At 36.5% G+C, this 26,310-nt stretch overlaps 1 protein-coding gene across 1 annotated transcript; it reads left to right on the forward strand.

Moving 5' to 3' along the window:
- The first annotated feature begins 24,603 nt into the window (after positions 1-24,603).
- On the forward strand, positions 24,604-25,948 carry LOC149557864 (xyloglucan endotransglucosylase protein 2-like). The gene is made up of 4 exons (XM_089832333.1): positions 24,604-24,817; positions 24,895-24,995; positions 25,084-25,277; positions 25,396-25,948. The coding sequence occupies exons 1-4, from the start codon at positions 24,649-24,651 to the stop codon at positions 25,745-25,747; spliced, it is 816 nt and encodes a 271-aa protein (XP_089688459.1). The 5' UTR covers positions 24,604-24,648; the 3' UTR covers positions 25,748-25,948.
- The last annotated feature ends 362 nt before the right edge of the window (positions 25,949-26,310 follow it).

A 26,310-nucleotide genomic window follows, 5' to 3' on the forward strand; every position in this document is an offset into this window, starting at 1 on the left:
CAAGTGCAGTATATGAGTGGACACATAAGATGAGGATGACTATTGCAAATAAAAACTACAACCATTTTGTAGACTTCTTTTTGGCACCTATTTACCAAAAAATCATAGGCACTTTGATGCCTAGATTACCTGTGTCTTTTAAAGATTGCATTCAACTAGAAAGTCAGATTCAATTGGCTGACTGGTTCTTCATGGAAGAGTACACTGTCTTAAGGTTTTAAAGTTCAGTGCTTGAACCTTGCAAACTTCCAATGCATGTTACAGAAAGGGTTTTTGCACTGGAATATGTATGGAAGATGGAGAGCATAGATGAACTTTTTAGTGGACAAAAAAAGAAAGTGATATTTCCTTCATTACCTTTTGCAATTGGAGGCCTCACATTTGAGAGAAAGGTTTTCAAAGTGGCAAATGAATTGGTAACTTTTTTTTGTTTTGATTTTGTCAGTCATTGGAATTATGATCCACTGAACATAATAAAAATGAGATGTATTGCCAATGGGAACTTTACGAGCAAATATCAACATTAGGAGATGCCATTGATAGAAAAGTTTAAAAACAAGGATTCATGGGATGAGGTTAAGAAAGAGATGAAGAAACATGCAATAGAGAATAATATTTCAATGCAAGAATTGTCATCCCAAATTATGACATTGCACAAATCGGAGCCTTTGACATACTTAAATTTCTACAAGAAAGCATATGAACCTTCTAAGAGGTCTATGCCAAAATAAATTAAAGAGGCATGCGTAGCTAACATGTGGTGTCAAACCAAGATGACTGATTTTTGAAAAATGAGGCAAAATTTGGGTGAACCAATGACATTAGCTAGTTTTGATGAAATTGAGGAGGATGAACTTTTCAGCAATTATTGAAATAAAGAGCATCCAACTATACTATTTGACAGTGATAATGAAAGGCAGAAGGATCTCGAGTCTGATGTCGATATTCAAGGTATTTAGGATTCTGGGTCAACCAAGGGCAAAGATATTGTTAGACTTCAAATGAGTGATTATGTTAAACAAACATATTGTAAAGGGGCAACTATGATACAAAAAATGGGTTATGTAGGTATAGGTGGTGAAGGAATTTGGAATCTAGTTCTAGTACCAAACCCACCCAAAAGAGGACATAATCCAATCATTGGATTTTTGAGAATGAAGATGATTCATCTAGAAAGGGCAAAAAACATTATGCCTCTACTTCTGAAGGTCATCCCAAAACATTGTTTGTTAAATCTTCAAATCCAATTGTAGTTGATCCCACTGGCACTGGCACTGGCACTAGCATGGATGAACCTTGTGCAAAAAAGTAAAGAGTTATGACAATTACACCACCAGCAATGTCAGCGGTTACTTGACCAATGTATGCACCAATAGCTTATGTACAAAACCTAGAAAATGGTCTTAAAACACAAGGATTTGGAATGGGCCATCTTTAGTCTATTGGCAATCCTCAAAATAAAATTGTAGGTGGAGTAAGTTTAACTGGAGTTGGAGGAGCATACAATGATACAACTAATAATTCACCTTTCAAACACTCAATTGTGTCAACAAACCTAGATTTTAGTCTGAACAAGTTTGCATCAAAGTTTGAATAGACAAGCAAAAGAAATAGGAAAATTATAAAGACTTTGAAAAGTGATGCAGTTGTTGAATGTCAAGAATCTACTAATAAATATTTCCAACATATGATCCAAACAGTGAAATGATGAACTTCATGACTATTATGCCACTGGGTAGAGATAATAATCCACCACAAAATGTAATAAATCTTAACGATATACAAGTTACTAGTCTTCAAATAGATTTGTCAAAAGTGAAAAATATTTACAAAATTAATATATCAAAAGAGAGCAACAAAATGCTCTACTCTACACTTCTAAAAGCAGAGAGGGAAAACAAAAGGCTTACAAATCAAATAGAAAAGTTACAAGAAGACCTTGATAATATGAAGGAAAAGGAGAAAGCAGTAGAAAATAAGTTCAAAGAATTGCAAAATAGGATAAAGAAATCTTCTCCTACAGAGGCAATTGTCCAGCAAGAAAAGATGAATGAACAAGTGCAAAAATTGACTAAAGAATTGGATGAGTGCCAAAAAAGACTTCAACATGAACAAGCCTCTACTGCACAATTGTTCAAGTCTGTAGAGAGTAGTACACAGGTCAACAATAAATTGAAAACTGACCTGGACTATGCTATCAAGGAAAATAATATTTTGAAGATTGAATTGGAGAATGAAAAGAAACATTTGTAGTCTAGGACAAGCATGGTTTTTAATTTGCAAAAGGAATTAGGGAATGAGAAGAAAAAGAGTAGTCTAGGTCAAACACAATCCACAATTTGAATAAGTAATTGGAGAATATGAAACAAAAACAAGAGTCAACTGCAAAAACTATCAGTGATTTGAAGAAGGAATTGGAGAATGAAAAGAAAATAGAATCTAGTGCTACTACAAGCACTAACACAATCCACCACGTGAGGAGGAAATTGGAGAATACAAAGAAAAAAGAGGAGTTAGCTACAAAAAAAAATCCTTGATTTGAGAAAGGAATTGGAGAACATGAAGAAAGAGAAGTCTACTCAAAGACTTCATGATTTGAAGAAGGAATTGGACAATGCGAAGAAAAAAGAGTCTACTGCAAAGACAATCCATGATTTGAAAAGGGAACTCGAGGATGAGAAGAAAAAAGAGGTAACTACTGCAAATACAATCCAAGATTTGAAGAAGAAATTGGAGGATGAGAGGAAGAGAGCAACTAATTGGCAAGGATAACAAGAGGAAATACAAAAAAAGAGTGAAAAAGAGATGTCTGAAATGAAGAAAAAGATGGAGAATGTAATGGAAAAAAATAGAACGACCTCCTCCAAAGACCATCATGTGAAGGATACTATAATAAATAAGGTTAAGCTTGTCAAACAAGAAAATTGGCACAAAATAATGAAGAACAGTGATAGTTTGTTTGAATGGCTTGATTTAAATAGCAATCTCAGACTTGTCTTTGAAAATGTAAAAACTAATATTGTGTGTAAAAGACAAATCTTCACGAATTTCTTAAAAAATATTTTTGACCAAATTTTGAATAAAGTAAAGAGATCTAGTGATAGGGATTTGGCAAACCATGGAATAAAAAACCTCTTGGATGCCTCTGTAATGACCATTGAAGTCGATCACCATTGTGAACAAGTAACGAAAATAGGTGAAGCTCTCAAATCTACTTCCAAAGATTTGATGAAGATGAATAACATCATACTGAACTTGCCAACTGCTGGGTTACCAAATCTAGCTAACTCAGATGGCATATTCATTGGAAAAGAAAATTGCATGAAAAGGTTGTAGGATAGCATGAATTCTAATTTAGACAACTTGTCTAAGGAAACTACTCCAAAAAGAATTTCAAGTTGCATCAAACCATTGTCAACAATGAATGAAGTTATAGATAAATTCCTCGATTCATGTAAAAATATCTCTTTGAAGTATTTATTATTGATGAGGTTACAACTATTTAGCTACAACCTCAAACAAATGGAGCTTCCAAATGATGCAGAATGGAGTGCCCTAAAGAAATTCTTTGAGGCTGGGTCATCTTCTCAAATTGAAGTTGTTTCTATTGCTGTCAGTGGCAGTCATAGCCGATAGCACTAAGAAGTAACAACTTAGTAAGTGATAGTACTATAATCATTTTGTTAGTTGTTGCTCTTTAATTTAAAATTTTGGATTTAATTTGAACTTTGTTTAATGTTAATTGTTACAGGAATCAAGAGCTAGCATATTAAGATAGTTGGGTAGCCATGCACTGGCATACTATTACTACATAGAGTAGATGGAAAATATTTCACTACTACTTGAAAAAATTGTACAATTGGCAATGTGATTGTACACACATAATGTATTATGAAGTAATAATTTGATTATATATACACTTACTGTAGACACCTAAATTTGATTACACCTCTTTGGTAATCTTATTTAGTTATCTCTTAAGGCATCATTAATTAAATTCTTATTTAATTAATCCTTTGCCATCCCTAGCTGATTAATTTAATTAATCATCTATAGTCCTAATTGATAAATCAAATAACTTATTATTTATCAATTAAATCTTTTTCTCCTATCTAATTCCAAAAATCCCCATTTATTAAATAAATCTATTTGATAAATAAAATCTTCAAATCCAAAAACCCCTAACTTATCTCTAATCCTCCATTTGGCCTAATCCACCCCATCCACCCATACTAACCAAGCTTTGCCACTAACTCACCCACCCTCATTAATGCCATCCACTTGCACATCTCTAACATCTCTAATCTAATCCTAAACCCAAGCCTAATCCACCTCCTAATGTTGTCACATTCCCTAAACAAGTTTAAGACTTTCCTAAACCAAATCAAAGTCTCCCCTCAAAAATCTCAACCACCAAGTCATGAGTGCTCTTACAAACCATAAAAGACTCTTACAAGCCCACTCATGACTCTTACATCCATCTTCCACACTCTTCCCTCTTTCACACTCATCCCTCTTACATCTCTCTTACATACTCAACCCCACTCATCATGCCTTTAACCAACCCTTTACCCTACCCTCTCACACTCATCCTCCTTGTGACAAGTGTCACCTTTCCATTGGTGCTAAACAAGCACAATCCATGTGCTCCCCTTTGAGTGCATCTTAGCCCTCCTTAACCATCTCCCCATCCTTGCATCTAAGCCCTCCATCCCTCTACCCCTTGGCTTATAAATTGAATCCCCTCCCAAGCCATTTCAACAACAATCCTTGAGCCAAAGTTATCATGCCCTTTTGAGAGCCAAAATTCATACCCATACCCTTATAATGCCAAATTGAGAGCTCACAAAGCTACCAATTTTCTATTACCCATCTCCACCATTTAAGTAATTGGGCAAGCAATTGAGCATACATCGCCAATCTACACATAGACACATCTCAAAAACAAGAGAACAATCTCATTGAGAGAGCCTATCCATGGCTCACATTCTCATTTAAGTTTGTCTTCTCTTTGTCTCTCATATATGTTATGTTAGTTTAATGTGTAAATGCTTTCATTGAATTAATATTTCTAGCTCATTAGATTAGTGTATACATTTTGGCACGCCCGGTGGGACCCCGCTATGGGTCATTCTTTAATCTTTTTCAATCCATATTTTGTGCTTACAAACTAAGAATCTAATAGTTTGTTGTTGTTTGAGTGGGTGCAAGTTTTTTTTTTTTTTGTAGGTTGAAGGACGCACTAGAGAGAAAGATACACTCTTTAAAATCCAAAAATAACCAAGAAAATAAAAAATTTTGGAAAAAACCTGCACTCGTCGATTTCCTTCGCGCAGTGTCATCTCCGCTTGTCGTCTCCTTAAATTGGCATCTTCGCCTGTCATTTGCGCAGAATGTCATCTGCGAAAGCTCAACTGTCATCTTCACACACTCAAAATGTTGTCTGCAAGTTTCAGTGTCTTCGCCTATTTTCTGGTAGTCTGCGCCGAAACTTGAACTGTCATCTATGAATTTTGACGTCTGCACAGATCAGTGTCTGCGAGTTTTAGCATCTCCACCTGGCTTTTTTCATCTGCACCACCTTCAAAAGCTCAAACTGTCGTCTCTGCCGCTGCCAGCAGCCAATTGTCGTCTCCACCTGGCAACTATCGTCTCTGCCGCCACCAGCAGTCAACTGCCGTCTCCGATGCCGCCAATTGCCATCTTTATCAGACTATTGTCTGCGAGTTTCGGCGTCTCCACAGTTTGGTGTCTCCGCCTAATAAACTGTCATCTCTGTCTATTTATATTGCATTTCCATTTTAGCATATCAGTTCTTGCACTTTTTATTTATAAAAAACAAAAAGAGTATAAATCAAAATTTGACTTTTAGTGGTTCCGTAGGATTTAGACCATTCTAAGCATTTTTATGTGTAGGAAAAACAACAAAAAAAAGTTAAAAAATTGTTGCCCATAGTTAAACTTTCATTTTTGAAGATTTTGGGTAACTAACTAAATTATTATTTTTTTTTTTTTTTTCTTTTTTTTTGTCTCATTTGTAGGTTGGAGCACATATGAAACCACTAACCATGTTTCTTGTAGGTTCTCATATTGCTCAAAAAAATGAACTTGAATGTTTAATCATTTGTCTTTGAATGCATGTTGCTAAAATGAACTTGAATGTTTAACCATTTGTCTTTGAATGCATGTTGCTAAAATGAACTTGAATGGTTAAACACATTTTCCATTGAATGAATGTTGCTCAAAACACACTCTTGAATGTCATGGATTAAAATCAATTTTCCTTGGAATGCATGCTTAAAAAAAACAAACTCAATCTTGAATGCAAAGGATCAATAAATCAATGCAATATCTCACACTTCAATTTTTGGTGCATTAAAAAGAACAAACAAATCTCTCTTTTGCATGCAATCTAGGCAAAGTTTGATTTTTGGACAATTAAGAAACTTTGTTAAGTTAAATACAAAATTGCAAAAATCAATTTGAGTAGTTCCTTGGACTCACCTCTTTTCTAATCACCCATCAATTCAACCATTGTTTGCAATCTCAGCGCCATTTATGGAGATGGGTCTACTTGAAAAAGGTGTTAAATGTTCTACAATCTAACTAACTCACTTGGTCTTTGAACGTTTGCTTTAACTTTGTCAAAAAATTTAAATGATCAAAACTCTAGATTAAATCGATCACACTTCAAGTTTGGGCACTAAAATTGAACAACAATTGACGTGGAGGGCCTCCGGGTGCGTGCTTGAAATCGAGTCTCACACACTTTTGTTTTAGGCTTAAAACAAACTCACACTCAACTTGAATGCCTTAAAGAAAATTAATCGATACTTGATGTGGAGGGCCTCCGGGCGCGTGAGTTTGCTTTTTTTGACCCTAACTCTTCTTCTTGTTTGCATTCTTCGATCAATTTACTTTTTTTGGCGCTTCAAGTTGGAATTGAACATTGTCTCTTAAACATGAGTGCTTGCAAAGTCTAGATTAGCACACATAAGAGTCAGTTGGTAAAAGAATAAGCATTTTTTTAGCCCAAGGTCATCCAAGTCTTCTCTCCCCTTGTCGTCTTTCGAGGCCATCTTGGGTGCATAAGATTAGGATCCAAAACCTTGTTTCTTTTTATGAGGCCTGCTTGGGGATTTCATCACCCCTTGGACGACCTCAACTCTAGCGTTCTGGTGGAGTATAAGAATCGGGAGGTGAATCGAAAAACACCTCTCTTGGGATCAAGATTTTGTCACTCGGGCTAAGCCTCAAGGAACTTTATACCCTTGAGAAGTGAAAGAGGAGAAGTCGGTTACTGCTCCTCTCGACTGTGTGACATCTTTTCGGTCTCATCTACGGATTTGGGCCTCACGTACCTTACATATATCGAGGACTCCCTAGCTAAACCAACTGTCAGCCTTGCAAAAAACCATTAAGGGTGTTAATGTGTTTGGAGTGACTGATCGAAACATTTGTAGAACATACACACTCCTCACCATAAGTATCACATTTTGAGAACCACAAACTTCTATCTGGGTGTTCCTATCTATTGCTTGATTTTATTTTACTTGTTGAATGAATGTTTACCAAACTTGGTCAATCGTAGTTTAGGGCACACTTAGCATAGTCACTACCTATTTTAGAAGTTGAACAAGTTGAAGCAAAACAACCAGAATCTCCCAAAGCCAAGAAAATTTAGGAATTTATGTCAGAACAACCCAAACCCAAATAGAAGTTTCACAAAGTCAAAATCAAGCCATCTCTGGCATACCAAGAACTTTTAGCCAAGAGAAAAGAAATAACACCAAGCCTGCAAATTTCCAAACTCCACAAAGCAGAGGATGAAGCTACCGATGAAACACTTCAAGAGGCCTGGTTAGAGTGCACCATCAAATTCAGCCAACATTCAGGAGTTAATCCTACTTATGCCTTACCAACTAGGCATGATTTCTATGATTAGACACCCTTGTTTCTCCACATCTTCTTGGATAAGCTTCACCTTAGAGTCATCTTTGTAGAAAAGCCAACCATCTTAAGTTATCCCCGTAAGCATTATTAGCTCATCCATCTCATTTAGAATCAAACCATCTAGCCAGCAATCCAAAATCTTCACATCCAAGCCTTCAAAATTTTTTGTCACCTTGCCAAAAGTTTGCCATTCCTAAAATCTTCCAAATCCACCAATCTCACCAAGGTTATCCCTTTGACAGAGCTTTGTCTAGGGTAATCTAGCTTTGTCACTTGTTATCCCTCATCACCTTGAGAAAAAGGTTGGGATCCACAAGTGGTCAATCTCATGTTCTTCCTAAAAGATCATCAATCTATCCTTAAGTTGACACAATCACCACCAAGCTTGCACATAGGAAAGCAGACCTTTTGTGCTTTGGCAACATATCTTTGAAGTTAAAATCCCCAACCCAATCCTCCTTAGGTTTTGTTATATAGCTTTGCCTCAACCTAGGAAATCATTTGCATAGAAAAGCCTTCCTCCCTTTTGCATCCACCAGCATTTGTTGCATCTCATCCGTAGGAGCATTTTTCATGCCACCCATCATTCGCTTAGCCAAGAAGAAAGAAACAATGGAGCCCTATCATTTGGATCGAACAGCCTCACCCCCCTTGAGAACTCAGCCATCCTTTAGCCCAGAGAAAGCTATGCCATCACCTACTGACATTGAAGCTTTCATGAACCAACCAGGAAATGCAGTATTGGTAAATGCCATTATAGACAAGAACAAAGAGACAATCATGGCTAATTTTCGAAGGGACAATGTAGGAACCTTTGACTTTGGAAGACCCCCTCCATTATCAGATCCATCTCACCCGTTGTTTGGGCAGTTGCCGCCACCCATAGGCTCTTATGATCCAAATTATCCTCAATATATGCCAAAAGAAGAGCCTCCAGCCAATCCATATGATCCAACAGACCCAAACATACCATCATCCACCCAAGTTGAAATCTCCATGCCGCAAGTCAACCCAGCCACCACCACTCCATCCTTGGTTCATACCTCTCCGCTCCAAACCCCCTTTACCCAAAACACCTCACCGTTCACCCCCTTCACTATTGCTGCTACTGCTCCCCAACCCAGCCTTCCAAATCCACCCATCTCCCAAATTAGTGCTAGCATCTTTGGCCAACCTCAACAATATACAATAGGGATGCCACCCATGGAGCCAAGTAATCAAGCTTTCATCACCCCAAGCTTGTTCACCACAGCCCAAAGCACAATCCCATCATTTCCATTAGGTCTTGGGAGCTCAATACCATCAGCCACAAATCCACAAGCTACTACCCTCACTCCACAAAGCTATGAAATCCCACAAGCTATTGCCAATTTTTTTCCAAGCTCCCAAGTGACCCTAGCTCCTGCCACCACTCTACCAAGCTTCCAAATCCAGCCACAAAGCTATCAAACCCCATCAGTTCCATCTCCCATAGCTATCATCTTCGTACCATCCATCAAATTGCTTAAAATCCTTCCACTTCCCCCAAGCATCAAAATCCCACCACCTATCAAATCCCTTCAATTCCTATCCACATCACCTCCAAGCATTTCCCAAATCTCTCATAATGACCCTTATGCATCCATCTTCTACTCACCCATCTCCACTACCGAATCTACCATCTATCCATCTGCTGCCTTTGAAGAGTCCATCCCTTCACCTCCTATCGCACCATCCACTCCAATCCAAACCTATCAAGATCCTACCCAAAATCATGTTGATATCCCCCAAAGCATAAATGAAGATATCATCGTACCATGTCATCCATCCATAGTGCAGTCACTATCCCCTCCATCTCCAAAAACTCAAGCCATACCTCCTCTATTGCAAGATATCTTTTCATCCCATTAGCTAGATCAAGATCCTATCCTACCATCACCTCCACTCCATGCATCCATCTTACCACCTATCCAAGCTATTCCACCATCTATAATCTACCCTCTTGGTTCACTTAAATTCATCCATGGTGGCCTCCTCTTAGCAAAGGAATTAAGAACAGTATCTCCCTGTTGCAGTACATCTGATAAAGCACTTCCCCCATCTTTCGCAAGCAAAAAGTATCCTCAGCTAGTTCAAATGCTCAATCGATGGCATTATCAAGGTGAAGGTTTAGGACCACAAGAGCAAGGAATCAGAATGCCTATTATTGCACAAAAGAATCTGGGATTTCATGGTCTTGGATATGTATCCAAAGGCTCACCATCTAAAGGTGTTGGTACACCACACCCCCAAAACAAGCCTATCTCCAAACCCACCATGCCAGACTCCCATCACTCCTTCAAGAAATCTTATGTCATCCCCCCTCCACCATCTATGCAACCCAAAACAACCTACCATATCCCCCCTTCATCCGCTAAATCCATATTGGGTCCCTATGTCCCAAAATCTACTATCCTCCATCCTCCTATCAGCCATCATTCAAATCCTATTCCCTCCATTCCTATGCAAGATCAACAAAGGCACATATTAGGGCACATCATCCATCATCATCCCCCTACACACTCTTCCATATCCTATTCATCTCACAAAGCTTCTCCTAACCATCTTCCCAAAGCTTACCACAGCAATGTGAATGCCAACTTCAAAATGCATAAAGCTAAAAATCCACATCCTAGGCAATCATATGGCTATTCTAAAATACATAATCCAAAAAGGAAAAATCCAATCAAAGAATGCAAAACAATGCAAAAGCCTATGAAAAGAAAATCCAAAACCATGTGGATCCCAAAGAAAAAAGTTGAAACCCAATGCATACTAGCATCCACCATTGCTAATCCCCCATCCAGTGATTTGTGTCCCCCATTTCCTAACTCCATCTTGGGTGCCTATACACGTGCTTCCACAAATCCTCCATCAAGCCCGCATCTACCATCTATCCCCCACATGCTCTTTTCACACCTATCCCAACATGTGCCAATGTTGATCCTGCAAGCATCCCCATCTCATGCTCCTTTCTACCCTTTTCATCCCTCCATCTCCTACCATCAATCCCATCTAATCCAATCTATTGCATAAATCACACATCCGGTGTACCAATAGCTAGCAACAAAATTCAACATTCCAACAGCCAGTGAAAAATTCCAAAAAAGCCAAAAATAGCTTAAGAAAGCCAAAATCATTCCAACTAAGTCCAAAGTCAAAAAGTCAAAAAATAATAATAATAATAAAGAAAAATAAAAATTGTCCAATAGTGAAAACTTGGCAATTCAAGCGCCTTGGACAAGTACCATCATGAAAACTTGGCAAACAAGCATCATGTGTAATCTAGCCATCCCCAGCTTAGCCTATCATCCTCATGCTTTTTCTCACATCTTGTCATCTAGCTCCATCTTCCAATTTATCCACCTATCTTTCATCCTCCACCTTTTATCTATCACCATCCACTTATCTCTTGTAGCTTCAGCCAACCATCCCAGCTATCATCCATCTCCCTAGCACCTTCAACTTTTCCATCCTAGCTTCAATCCTATCACATCCATCATAAGACCTCCTTTCGCATGTCATCTTCTAACTAGGGGAATTTTATTCCTTGGAGATCTTGTCTTGTCCATCCTCCCTTGTCATTGGTATCTAGCTCTAGGCTATCCTCATGCAAACCCAATGTCATCTCTTTATAGCCATCATAATCCTAACTATCTACCATCCTATCCAGCCATCTCATCCTGCTCCCCTAGCTATCCTTGGTCACAAAATCTCTTATCATCATTGGGATGCATCCTCCCCAAATCCATATCTTCTGCAATCACCCCATCCTTAGCTTTCGTATCTTACACAACATCGAACCATCCCGCTATCCTATCATCCTGAGCTTTTTCCTACTTGTAACTATCTTGGTCAGCTTCAGCTTGTAAATATCTTGGTCTGTCAACTTGTACATCCTCTTTAGCTTAGTACCATTGTATCTATCTAGCTTTCGTGTCAGTTCCTCCTTGATCAGCATCTTACACACATCGTACTCCTTGATTAGCTATTCCAATGCATCCTTTAGCTAGATTTCTTGTCACCAAAGTGTTATCCTTCTTAGTTTAGCTTGCCAGACACATCACTCATCCAGATCCATCAGCATAGGTGCTCTCCGATAGATCCTTGCAACATATAGCTTTCCTCATGTCTAATCTTGGTCCGTTAGTACCTCATCCTACCCATCTCGTTGGCAAACGGCTCTCTTTTGGATTTTCACTTTCTTTTGATTTGGAATCTTTCCTTTCGGGTCTTGAAAAATCTTTTTCAAGAAATCTCCTTGTTCCCTCCTCAAGGTTGCCACGATCTTCCATATCATGGTATGCAGCGAATGGGGCAATCAGAGCGTAAGGTCTTGATTAGGTCTTTTGTTTGTTTTTCTTTTCTGCTTGTGGGTTACCCAATGTCATTTCCACGCTTCTTCCTCTGGGATTCATGTGTGATACTGGGGCAATCCTTGCATGTTTGTTTTGAGTCAGTTCATCAATCCTTTGGATGGTTGGTGAAAAGGCCTTGATGTTCTTGGTAACCTTGGAAATTAACCAACAGTCCTATAGAAAATCTAGTGCTCAACTACATGGTGGTACTTCTCTTTGAAGTATCCCCCCCGCTCAAAAAAGCTTCAATGGATTCCCTTCATCTCCATTATCCCCCATCCATATCCAGCACCTATCTTAGCTTATGCATCAGTATCTCTTTGAATCACTCCTCACGCTTAGCTTTAGGGATCCACAATCCTAGTCTTAGGGATCCACCAATCAAATCAATCCACCAAGCCTCATCTTTCGAGATCCACAATCCTAGTCCTATGGATCTTTGAAACCCATCTTCCACCAATCTGACTCTTTGAAATCCTATTGCATCGGCTTTATCATTCCATCATCCCTCTCCCTACCATGGATTCCTTTTATAGCGCTCCACTCCTTCATGCCCTCCCCCCCCCCCCCCCCCCAATCCTGAAAAGTCTTAAGCTTGCTTTACTCTTGTGCCTCTAACTCTCCTTTATCATTCTCCCATAGTGAGAGTTTGAGCTAATTCAACCCTTTCTCTTTGCCAACCTATGTCTTAGCTCATCTCAATTTCTTGTACTTTTCAAGAAGTCATCAAGCCTCATTTCTCTCCCCGCCACCTTCTTGAGGGGGCATCATCTAAGTCTAGTCAGACTGGGGCAACCTTATTGCTAAAACATCTTCCTCATGTCGTCTTCACTCGAACTTTTTTGAAATAGTATTCTCTCAACACTATGTCAAAGAGGGGCAAAATGTAGACACCTAAATTTGATTACACTACTTTGGTAATCCTATTTAGTTATCTCTAAAGGCATCATTAATTAAATTCCTATTTAATTAATCCTTTGCCATCCCTAGCTGATTAATTTAATTAATCATCTATAGTCCTAATTGATAAATCAAATAACTTATTATTTATCAATTAAATCCTTTTCTCCTATCTAATTCCAAAAATCCCCATTTATTAAATAAATCTATTTGATAAATAAAACCTTCAAATCCAAATACCCCTAACTTATCCCTAATCCTCCATTTAGCCTAATCCACCCCATCCACCCATACTAACCAAGCTTTGCCACTAACTCACCCACCCTCATTAATGCCATCCACTTGCACATCTCTAACATCTCTAATCTAATCCTAAACCCAAGCCTAATCCACCTCCTAATGTTGTCACATTCCCTAAAAAAGTTTAAGACTTTCCTAAATCAAATCAAAGTCTTCCCTCAAAAATTCCAACCACCAAGTCATGAGTGCTCTTACAAACCATAAAAGACTCTTACAAGCCCACTCATGACTCTTACATCCATCTTCCACACTCTTCCCTCTTCCACACTCATCCCTCTTACATCTCTCTTATATACTCAACCCCACTCATCATGTCTTTAACCAACCCTTTACCCTACCCTCTCACACTCATCCTCCTTGTGACAAGTGTCACCTTCCCATTGGTGCTAGACAAGCACAATCCATGTGCTCCCCTTTAAGTGTATCTTAGCCCTCCTTAACCATCTCCCCATCCTTGCATCTAAGCCCTCCATCCCTCTACCCCTTGGCCTATAAATTGAATCCCCTCCCAAGCTATTTCAACAGAAATCCTTGAGCCAAAGTTATAATGCCCTTTTGAGAGCCAAAATCCATACCCATACCCTTATAATGCCAAATTGAGAGCTCACAAAGCTACCAATTTGCCATTACCCATCTCCACCATTGAAGCAATTGGGCAAGCAATTGAGCATACATCCCCAATCTACACATAGACACATCTCAAAAACAAGAGAACAATCTCATTTAGAGAGCCTATCCATGGCTCACATTCTCATTTGAGTTTGTCTTCTCTTTGTCTCTCATATATGTTATGTTAGTTTAATGTGTAAATGCTTTCATTGAATTAGTATTTCTAGCTCATTAGATTAGTGTATACACTTACAAACTGACATACAACTATTGTTGCTCTCTTGTATCTGCAAAAGGGAATTTAGGGTCATTTCAATTTGACATTGAGTCATTTGCAAAGGGTTGTAATTGTTTGTAATTGACAATTGTTAAATGTATTATGTTACAGGATGATTTATAATTATAAATTATAATACCATTTTTTTAAAATAGAGTTTATTCTATTAAATGCATTATGTTACAATTTCTTAAAGAAACTAGAATTAATGAAAATCTCAACATGTTAAAAAAATACAATCAATGAAAATCTCAACATGTAAGTTTGTAACATCAACATGATCAAAAAATAATTTAAGCATCTATAAAGGGACAATGAATGAAGGCTATAAATTAACTTCTACGAACATGTTACATAATTAATTAGTAGGTAAAGTCTTAGATCAGAGCTACTAGCCTACTACTTGATTCATGCAGAAGTTAGAACTTGAGGTTGAGACGTTGCTATAGTTGTCATTCCACTTGGACCGACTCACCATGACTATTATTAGAATCCTCCTCATTTATTGCATACAACATTTCATTGTCTGTTGTGTTTTCTTCATATTCACTATCAACGTCAAACTCACTATACATGTCAAAGTCAGCATCATCTTCATTGCTTCCAATATCAGGATATGAACCACTACCACTACCACTACCACTGCCACTGCCATTACCACTTGGGTTTGAAATGTTGGCAATCCCTCTTCTTTGACATTGGTTTCTCCAAATGCTGATAGCCCTATCATAAAAGAAATTTTCTACCTCATACTTAGAATTATAGAGCCTCAGACAATTATCCAAATTTTTGTCTAATTTGTTTCTAACCTTTGACTTCAGGAAGCCCAAAGTACTAAAAACTCTCTCATCCTCCATTGAACCCAATATCATTGTCAAACATAGATCGATAAGCTTGAAATATTCTAGTATTGCCTCTCTCAACCGATTGCTCTCACCAAGGTTTTTTCAAAGCTTTTTTACTACTCCCTTTTCATTTGGATTCTCCATAAGAGTATATTGTTCCCTCATTATGTTTGCAAAAGAATATGATTGATCTCTTAGTTGAGATTTATCTAAAATTCCATTTATAGTGACTTCATTTATTACTTTAGGTTTGCAAAAATGTTGAATCAAAGCCGACATCCTTCTTTAAAAATTAGTTGGACAATTTAGAGACGAATATTGTGGAAAAACAATTGACATTGGTTCGAGCAATTCCTCTGGAGGGAATCTAAATCTGATTTCTGATGAAAGATTGTAGCAAACTCGCTTGATAGAGTCAAGCACAAAGTCTTTGATGTTCTTGAAGTCTTCACTTGTAACACATGAAAGTACCTTCTCTAGTACTGATTCAACTTCACTTCCTACTTTATTGGGGTTGGAGTTAGGGTTGACATGGGCATAGTACTACATTGGTATGCCAACTCCACATACCTTGGCATATACCTCATTGTTTGCACCAATATGTAAAAAGTTTCCAGGATTGTTCAAATCTTAGATTTCTAACCACTTTGCAAACTTTGATCATCTAATGGTATTAATCAGTACAAAGTATCCAGGCTACTACATGTCATTTTACACAGCTTATTATATTCTGAAATGTACATAGCTCTTTGTTGAACCTTTTTTATAATATTTCTCATGTCCTATAGCATGGGGAGAATAGCTGCTAAAATTAAGAGGACCTTAACATTAATTAGGCTTGAATATAGCTAAGGGAATCTCTCACATAGAGTGGATTAGTCCAAGCAATGACGAGTATTCAAACATTACTCGATGTGTTGTTCCATCCAAAGAGATTCATTTGGTATCGTTGTCTTTAAGAAGTTTCCTCCCATCAATAAGTCCTTTAGCAAAGTGTTGAAATTCCCAAACTCGTTTTGAACTTTGACAAAAGTATTGGTAAATCTCTTTGATTAGAGATTCCACTTTACTTACACAACCAAAATTACTAACAATTTCAAAAGCTAGATTCATTCAATGGGCCATACAATGAATGGGAATAGCATAGGGTGCAAAATCATTCATGATCTTTTTGCAAAGACCACCTTTATGACCTTGCATAACTGAAGCTCCATCTGCTCCAACACACACCAACTTTTTACCAATCTCCATGCTATCCAAACCTCTAGATTCAATTAGAGTAGTCTTTAATAATTCATATAAATTTTCAATTGTTGCACTATGATTCAATTTAGTAACAGATAGTAGAAATGATTGACAACAAAGATTATTTACAATATAAACATGCATGCACACCTAGAAAGTATTATCAATTGTTGTAACTTCATCTAGAGACAAAGCAATGAAATTAGAGTCTTTAATATTTTCCTTCATATCTTCTTTTTCAACTTGTACAAGACATCTAACTCATTCCCACCCGTTGTTTACTGACCACTGATTATTCAGATAGTTTCGAGTTTTCAAAAAGGACAATAAGGCAAGAATTGAAGGGTAGTCTATCATAGGACATCCTCTACTCAATATATAAAACATCACACTTAATTGAACTACTTTTCTCATATTTTGCACTTTCATTGCTTTCCCAATGAAATCTTCAATCGAACCTTTTACTGTAGAATGTTGCTCCTATAATTGTTGGTGTAATTTGTATATTTCAAAATTCTTGATATTCAGATAATTCTCCTTTGTTTTCTAAGTTAGCATGGATTTTTCAACTCCATCTATAGTTTCCTTCTTGTAAACTTTACTAACATGCTTTTCTATGGTATCAATTTTAAGCTACAACCTCTTCTCCTTCTTTGTTATCTCTATGCAAATCTTACATCTACATTCTGTAGGAGGCTCACCATCAATTGGATTGGGCATTCGTTCAATGAACCAGTAATTTTCCACCCATTCTAACTAAAAATTTCTTTTGGACAGATCCTAGTGAGATCGATCTTTTGTCGATTCTAATTTTCTTTTCCCCTTTTGTGCATGAACACGATTTATGGAATCAGTTTTGGTTTTCTCACTTGACTAGTTCGAGACCAACTCCAACTCTATAATCTTAGTTGTGACTCCCTACTCAGGGGAAGTGCCTCCAAATCATGTTCAAGTTTTTCATCGACTAAGATATCAGGTCCACCAACTGGAACTTCAATACAGTCTGAGGGTCCAACTTGTGATGAATCTCCTTTTTCAATAAGTACTAGAGATCTAACTTGTGAATATTGTAGGTTTCCAACATTTCCACCACCAAAATATGCTACTATGGTTCTGTGTTTTGGTAATGGTGGCCTCTCTTGGCTTTCAGGGATCCTACCGAAACCCCTATTACCCCTCTTCTTCGACATGGAAAACTGATAAAGGCTGCAAAAAATATATCAACTTAGTTGTTGAACAAAAGACTCAACTACTTAGACTACATATAATAACAATAATACCATTCATTCTCAAAAAATGGGTACTACTACTACAGTATTACAGTCTACGGTACTACTCAATATAATTCACAAACCTATAGGCTATATTAGCAAGTGAGATGTCCAGTCACCAGTGGACACTAGACTGTAAAACTAAAAAAATAACTAGTACTACTATTGACATTAAAAATAAATTAAAAATCACTTGCCTTTTACAAAAACTAGGGTGCACGAGTCAATGGCCAATGCACTCTGCACTCTAAAAGCTTGGCAGCAATAAGAAATGCCAGTCTCTAGACTAAAAAATAGTGAATTGTGTAGAATAATAATATCTTATAGTCCAATCTAGGTTGGCGAATTAGGTGGGATTAACAAGCGGGAATGTCAAATGCAAGTGAAATGCACCTTCCTATGCAAGCCCATAGTAGGAAATAGTTGGCTAAATGGGGTTGGTGGTCGACACACGTCAAGAAAATGGTTGGCAACACCCAATCCAAGGGAAAATTATTTGGTTGTAGTAATGGTGAAAGAACGTGGGCCAATAAGAAATACGAGGCAAAGGCTAGCGATATGTTTAAAATAAATGTATCCAAAATGTATATTACATTGGCGATTGGACTGATATTTTTGACCAATCATGTGATAACTACTAGGTGACTACCCCAAGTGTTGGACCCAAATCCGATAAATATTTGGTGATGCAGTTGACCTGCGTTGCATGCGCTATTTGCCAAATGACAATTGACCCGTCAAATGAGATTGCCAAAAGGAAAGGATTCACCACTAAAGTAATCTCTGCTACTTAGCATCGCATCTTCCTCTTATGTTGAGCATCATTAGTATTTTTATATTAAATTTTGTTGTAAGTTATATAATTGTTTTCCAAATTGTAATGGTTCTTACTTGACATTCAAGTATGCCACTTGGAAATTTTATTAAACTTTGTTTTGTCTAAAAGGAAGAAGAGGTTGATGGTTCCTTGGTCTACTGGTGAAGTTGAATGGCTTACAAAGAGCCTACTAGGGATCAAGTCTTGCTAAGTGCAAGGCTCTGACACCATAAGGGATGAGGCTATGATTGTGCCTCCAGGTGATTTTGACAACATGGATGCCCCTCAGTCTTTGGCTCTAAGACAAAGAATTTTTAGGCATGTGTGGTCCCATATTGGGTTCCTAAATCTTCAAGTGGTGGCCTTCATTGGTTGGTAGCTCATAGGCCTCATGCCTTGCTAGGTTGCCTCGCAGGTCTGATCCCTCCATCGAGAGAGAGAGAGAGAGAGAGAGAGAGAGAGAGAGAGAGAAGAATGTGAATTATTTATTCTAATAATTATTGTTCATCAGAACTATACAATATATAAATGGGTTCAAATAATTTTGCATGTATTGAGTTAATTAAGGGGCTTGTGTGAATCTATTATTTTGTTTAGCAGTTTTAATAGTATCTAAGAGTGTTGCATCCTCTTGGCTCTATATAAGTCACAATAATTTTTTGTTATTATATTTTTTGAAGTTGTGGAGCTATATGTTACTATTGCACTAGGTGTACCAGTCTTGAGTATTACATATATTTTTTGTATTACATCAAAGGCGTATGTGTTTAGTTGGTTCTATTAAAAAATATAATTATTTTGGATAATATAAAAGGTAGGTTGATTGATTTTCTGATTGTAGACATCAATCTTAAGCAAGAAGTCTTGAAATTAGTTTGAGAATTAAATAAAGCACAACTTTTTCAGGTGTGATTTGGTTTATTCCTTGAGTAGAAGGATTTTCCCTGGGGTAAAAAAAGGAGTCATATATTTGTGTTCTTTTTCTTTTTTGTATATCAATTTCATATTATTCAAGTTCAAAATTTTAAGAACTATTACATGAAAGCCTCTCCCTCTCTCTTTAATCCACTCTCCAATCTACCTAGGTTTTTCCCAACAATTGTTGTAACACTAGGCACAAAATAAGGAAAATACCATAAAAACCATCATCCTAAAGGGAGTTCAATATTTGTTTTAAAAAAAATTAGGGGGAGAAGAATATAATAATATACATACACCTTCCCATGAAAGCAGTGTTAAGACTAAGGATTTCATCAATGAATCTCTAAAAGGAGGCCAAGGTAATAGTAAGCATTGTTAAAGAACCATCAAAAGAAACCCCACAAACCCACATACGACCCTCTAGGAGTCAACACAAGGGTTTAAATCACCAAGATTAATAATAGCATCCTAGCCACTAAACTCTTGAATATCATCTTAAAAAGGTTGTACAGCCACATAAAACCAACAAGAACAAAAACCAACAATGAGAATCCAAAGGACTTCAAATAAAAGGCTCAAACCCCAACAAAGGTCATGCCTATAGAGCCAAACATTTTTGCATTAAGGAGAAAAAACCTTGAAAGGATAGGCATGGTCCATGTCAAGGGAGGAACAAGCCCAATTTATCACAACATTCCACACCAAATCACTCACTATAGCCGTTGAATTATAGGAGATGAAGATGGAATAGACTAAATTAGAAAACAAATAACTATTCTAATCAAAATAAGTATTTCATCTACCAAATATTTGATAGAGATTCAACTCTTCATAAACACATCATTACATTATGTCATACACACAACTTCATAGTTTCCTTAGCTACTACTCTTATAACATAATAGAGCTATTACTCTTTACAACTCTACTAAGATGGACTCAACTCAGAGTAAGTACCATTTCATATTACATTATATTTATAGCCAATGTGTGAAGGTTAGCATTAAATCCTTAGCCTACATGGTATCTTTGAAGATATGTTAGTAATGAATAACATAAAATATCTAGAATGTCATCTAGGTCCAATAGATGAGATAAACACTACTTTAAATACCAGAGGTCATAAGTATATTGGATGGTGGATTTGGTATGTGGTATAATTTGTCAACATGTTGAAATTAATATATTCCAAAACACCCCCTTAATTTCAACTATGCATTTTGATATTTTTTACATATTTTCGTTAACTAATGTTTGATATGTAGAATCTTTAAATACTAGTGATCAAACCTAAGAAATTTCATATTGTTGGTGAAATTCTTTTACCATGAGCTCTAGCCCTCTTGGTAACTAGTCCATTATTAGTTTAGTTGTGAGACGCTTGTATTTTTGCACCTCCCATAGAGTCACATTGTGGGTGCTTGAAGGATCCTTCCTTTGGTGGCATTTATTGGGGTAATATATCAGTTGTTTACATAAATAGAATTGTATAACATTCAACCATATTACCTCCTTAGTCCATTGACAACTTTTTATACTTTCATCTCTTGATCTTTCTTATAAACAACTCTTGTTATATAGATCCATGGCCTTATTTATCAATATGCCTTGGCTTTCCCTTTGGAAAACTCTAGTGGTTGTAGCCAAGTACACTTCTATTAAGGTCGGTCCTTTTTAATTAGCTGCAACATTTCTTGTGATCATTTCTAGTGTCACTTCTCACTAATTGCTTTGAATTCAATAGCTATCACAATAAAGAACATTCTACTTATTTTTATATGCTAGCAGTGTTATGTTCAAATCCAACAAGATGCTCCCAATGCTCAACACATTCATTCATAGATCTTAGCAATGAGGCCAAAAATAACTCCATCATAGTAGCATTCACACAAGACACAATAAAAATAAAAGAGCTTGTGACTCACAATTCATCTTTCTTATGTTGTTTTGCAAACTTTAAATATGTTTCTCCTACAGTCTTTCACTTTCACTCAATCTTTTGTCTCCATGATTTGCAAATTTTGTTTTGCTCAAACTTATGAATAATAGTAATTTTTTGCATCTCCCATTAGGACTAGCTTAGAATAAAAATGCTTTTAATCGTAGAATAAACTCAGATTGAGTGGATTTATTGACCCTTCTCTCTATTTTCTACAATATCTTCATTCTTTCTTAAATTAGAAACCTTGCAACAAAGGGAAACAAGATCTTCTATGAACAACAAATTATTTTGCCAATAACCTTCTTCAACACCTATGTATGCGAACTTGACAACCTTTGATTTAAAATACACCTTCCTCAAGATATTGGACACTCCTCACTCCATTAGGATCATCTACTTGTCTAGGATCTCCAAGATCATCTCCTATTAGCTCTTATACGAATTGTAGGATGTAGAGATAGAACTTAAAGTAGAAAACAAATAACCATAATGATCAAAATAAGCATTGCATCTACTGAACATTTTTTAGAGATTCATCTCTTCATAAACAAATTATTACATTATATTGTACACACAATTTATAGAACTTCCTAAGCTACGACTCTTATAACATAATAAAGATACTACCCTTTACAACTCTACAAAGCTGAAATCAACTCAGAGTGAGTACCAATTTATATTACATTATATTTATAGCCAATTTAAGGAGATCAAATTTGAAGCTTTTGTCTATGTATGGTAGCTGTGAAGATAATTTAGCAATGAATAACATGAAATATCTAGAATGCCATATAGGTCCAGTAGATGAGATAAACACTACTTTAAATATCAAAGGTCATATTTGGTAGATTAGATGGTGGATTTGGTATGTGGTATAATATGTCAACATTTTGAAATAATTAATATACTCCAACACTCCCCCTTAATTTCAACTATGCATTCTAATATTTTTACATATTTTCATTAACTAATGTTTGATATCTGGAATCTTCAAATACTAGTGATCAACCTAAGAAACCTCATACTATTGGTGGAACTCTCTTACCATGATCTCTATCCATCTTTGTAACCAATTTATTATTAGTTTAGGTGTGAGACACTTCTATTTTTGCACCTCCCATTAAGGCACATTGTGGGTGCTCAAAGGACCTAGCTTTAGTGGGATTTATTGGCTTCATATATTGCTTACATAAAGAAATAGAATGCTATGACATTCAACCATATTACTTCCTTAGTCCATTAACAACATTATATACTTCACCTTTTGATATTTCTTATCAACGCTTATGTTCTATATCTTCTGTATTTCTATACCTCAACTCCCCCATTGAAATACTAGTTGTTGTATCCAAGTACTCCTCTATTGAGGTAGATCCTTTTTCATTAGCTACAACACTTCTCGTGATTATTTCTAGTGGCATTTCTCACTAGTTTATTTTAGTGCAATAGCTATAGCAATAAAGATCATTCTACCTTTTTTCTATGCTAGCAATGTTATGTTCAAATCCAATGATATTCTCTCAATGCTCAACACATTCATTCATAAATCTTTGCAATGAAACAAAAAAAAATCCATCACAATACCATTCACAAAAGGCACAATAAAAATAGAAGAGCTTGGAAGTTATAGTTCCTCTTTCTTACATTGCATTGCATTATGTCAAACACACAATTTTATAGTTTCTTGAGTTACTAGTCTTATAACATAATAGAGCTACTACTCTTTACAACTCTACATAGATGGACTCAACTTGGAGTGAGTACCAATTTGCATTACATTGTATTTATATCCAATGTGAGGAGATCAACTTTGAAACCTTGGTCTACATGGTAACTATGAAGATGAGTCAACAATAAATAATATGAAATATCTAGAATGTCAGCTAGGTAAAGTAGATAAGATAAACACTACTTTAAATGTTATAGATTAGATTTGGTAGATTGGATGGTGGATTCAATATGTGGTATAATATGTCAGCATGTTGAATTAAATATATTCCAACATGAAGGCACAAAGATAAACTCATATGCAAACAAGTTGAACCCAATAGACAATCTATGTGTATGCGAAATAGAATAAAAAAACTCTTTTTACTAAAACCTAAGGGAAAAATGAAACCCTCAGACCCTCATACAAAAGGAACAAACCATGAAGCTCCACACTCCATCCATCGCCATCAACATCCTCCTTATTTTAATCTCCACCATCCTCAACTCCCTTACTCCTCGAAACCCTAGCACCTATGCTCCTCCTCCCACTTTCTCATTTATTGCAGATGAATCATATAATTTATTTATTATATTGTTAAGTACTATTATAATCCTTATATTTCATATGTTTACATTTATGTCACTCAAATATTTCAATATGTTTATCACACTTTAAAATTATCAACTTGTCATAGGTGTATCTATTTGTCAATTTTATGTCTGCCTCCTAGTTACCTAATTTTTTGACTTGGAATAATTAGATTGTATCACTTAATTTAATTTATTTTCAATGAAAATTAAGAGCTATTTCTTACAAATATTGTTGAAAATAAGAAGAAATCGCTTCAAAAATCTAGAAGATGTAAACACAAATATCAAATTTTTGGAAGACACCATTTTACTGAAGTTGGAGAAAGAAACAAGGAACTCTTTTATACATATATGTGCACACAACAAGGGACATTGAATGCACATAAGCTCGATTAAATGTTTGATTTGACATGGAGGTGAAGCTGCTGCAGATTTGACACTAACCATGCATCACGCCTAGCTGGATATCATTTTGAACATTGAGGCTGATGTGCCACAATGACCTCACCCCCATCATACGATCAAGACACGCCGGTACAATTATTGCCCTCATTTCTTCACTGTAATTCACCACAAGCTAAAATACAGACCCCCCAATTTGGCTCCAATAATATCTTCTTTCCATGCGAAAATATCCCTAAATCTGTCAAACAGGACAAGGCGGAAAACTCTCATATAATTGTAGCGTCGACAGCCATGGCGACTAATCCAAATCGAGCTGTTTACAGCTCACACTTTCCCTTTTTCACACCGACGCCCCATTTTTTCCAACAACTCTGCTTCTATTCATCTCTCAACAGTGTTCAAATCAGCTTCTATAAGTACCCGCTGCCCCCTATCTTCTTTACAAACAAAGTAAGATAATCCCTAGTATTCGGAAGTTTCTGAGATATGGGCAGCTTCTTCTTCTTCCGTGGGGTTTTTGTTCTCTCATTGCTTGTATTGCTCAAGGGAGGCACTTGTAGTCTGGACAAAGAATTCTATGTTTCCTGGGCTTCAGACCATGTTAGATTCTTCAATGGCGGCCAGGAGCTTCAACTCACCCTGGATCAAAATTCAGGTAAGAAGTTACAAATTCAAGCTGTTTATGTGAGCCAAAATTTGGCGCTGATAAGATTTGGTATGTTTGTTTGACAGGTTCAGGCTTTGCTTCGAAGAATAAGTATCTGTTTGGGAACATTAACATGCAAATCAAGCTGGTTCCTGGAGATTCTGCTGGCACTGTCACTGCTTATTATGTGGGTATCCGAAGTTATAGTCTTAATTTGGTTGATACAGAGTGATTTATTATGAAAAACAACTTATGTTTAATGAATTGTGTTACAGCTTTCTTCAGAGGGAGCCAACCATGATGAGCTGGACTTTGAGTTTCTTGGAAACAAGTCAGGGGAGCCATATGTTGTTCAGACAAATGTGTATGCAAGTGGTAAAGGTGATAGAGAACAGAGGATTTACCTCTGGTTTGATCCCACCACAGACTTCCATTCTTATGGCGTGGTGTGGACTGCTCAGCACATTTTGTATGTTAAATTTGCTCAATCAGTATTCCAAAATCAATTCTTTATATATATAAGATGTTTCCAGCTCTCCAAGACCCTTTTGATTTTGATGACCGGGTTGTGGTTATATTGATTGCAGATTCATGGTGGATGACGTGCCAATAAGAGTGTTCAAGAATAACAAGGCAATGGGTGTTCCATATCCAGAGAGACAAGCCATGGGAGTGTATTCGAGTTTGTGGAATGGGGATAGTTGGGCCACACAAGGGGGGCTTGTTAAGATAGACTGGTCGCATGCTCCCTTTGTTGCGTCATACCGCAATTTCAATGTTCAGTCAATGGCAGCATCATTGGCACAAGGTATGAATGGGGTGAGTTCAGAGCAGTGGAAGAAATTGCAGTGGGTGAAGAAGAATTTCATGATATACGACTACTGCAATGACAAACAGAGATATCCTCTGCCTCCACCAGAATGTACAGCAAACATGTAAAAGTATGATTTTAGTATGCTCTGTATCGTTATAGTCATGGTAGTTTAGTGCAAGGAGGAGATGCTCCGCCAGATAATTATGGTAACAGAGATTTTAACGGGAGAAATCAATTTCATACGTAAAGATCTTCATACAAAGTAGTTTGTGAGAAGTTAGTTCCAATAATCAATATAAGTCTGCGTTAAAGGAGATTATTCAAAATGGTCTAAGGTTTAAGGTTGAGTGGTAAAAGTATTTGGTTTTTATTTAAGAGATTTAAATTTGAAATTCTAAAATAATATTTTAAAGAGTACTTTAAGTTGTTTAAATTTGAGAATCTTTAAGATAAAATCTTAAGCTCTTGGTTCTCAAAGAAATATGTATTATTTTACTTGTGAAGAATTGTACTAAAAATTATAGACATGTGACCACCACAATTTGTATCAAGATTATATCATTTAAAATATTATAAAATTTAATTAAAAGTATGAAAAAAATTAATTAAAACTAAAATTTGCAAGGAGTGTATCATAAATGATTAGAAAATATTAAAAAATAATATTAAAGTTAAATTATGTAAAATG

The sequence above is a fragment of the Cupressus sempervirens genome, chromosome 5, assembly GCF_028749045.1.
Source record: "Cupressus sempervirens isolate cs-2001-9-10 chromosome 5, ASM2874904v1, whole genome shotgun sequence".
Classification (NCBI taxonomy): Eukaryota; Viridiplantae; Streptophyta; class Pinopsida; order Cupressales; family Cupressaceae; genus Cupressus; species Cupressus sempervirens.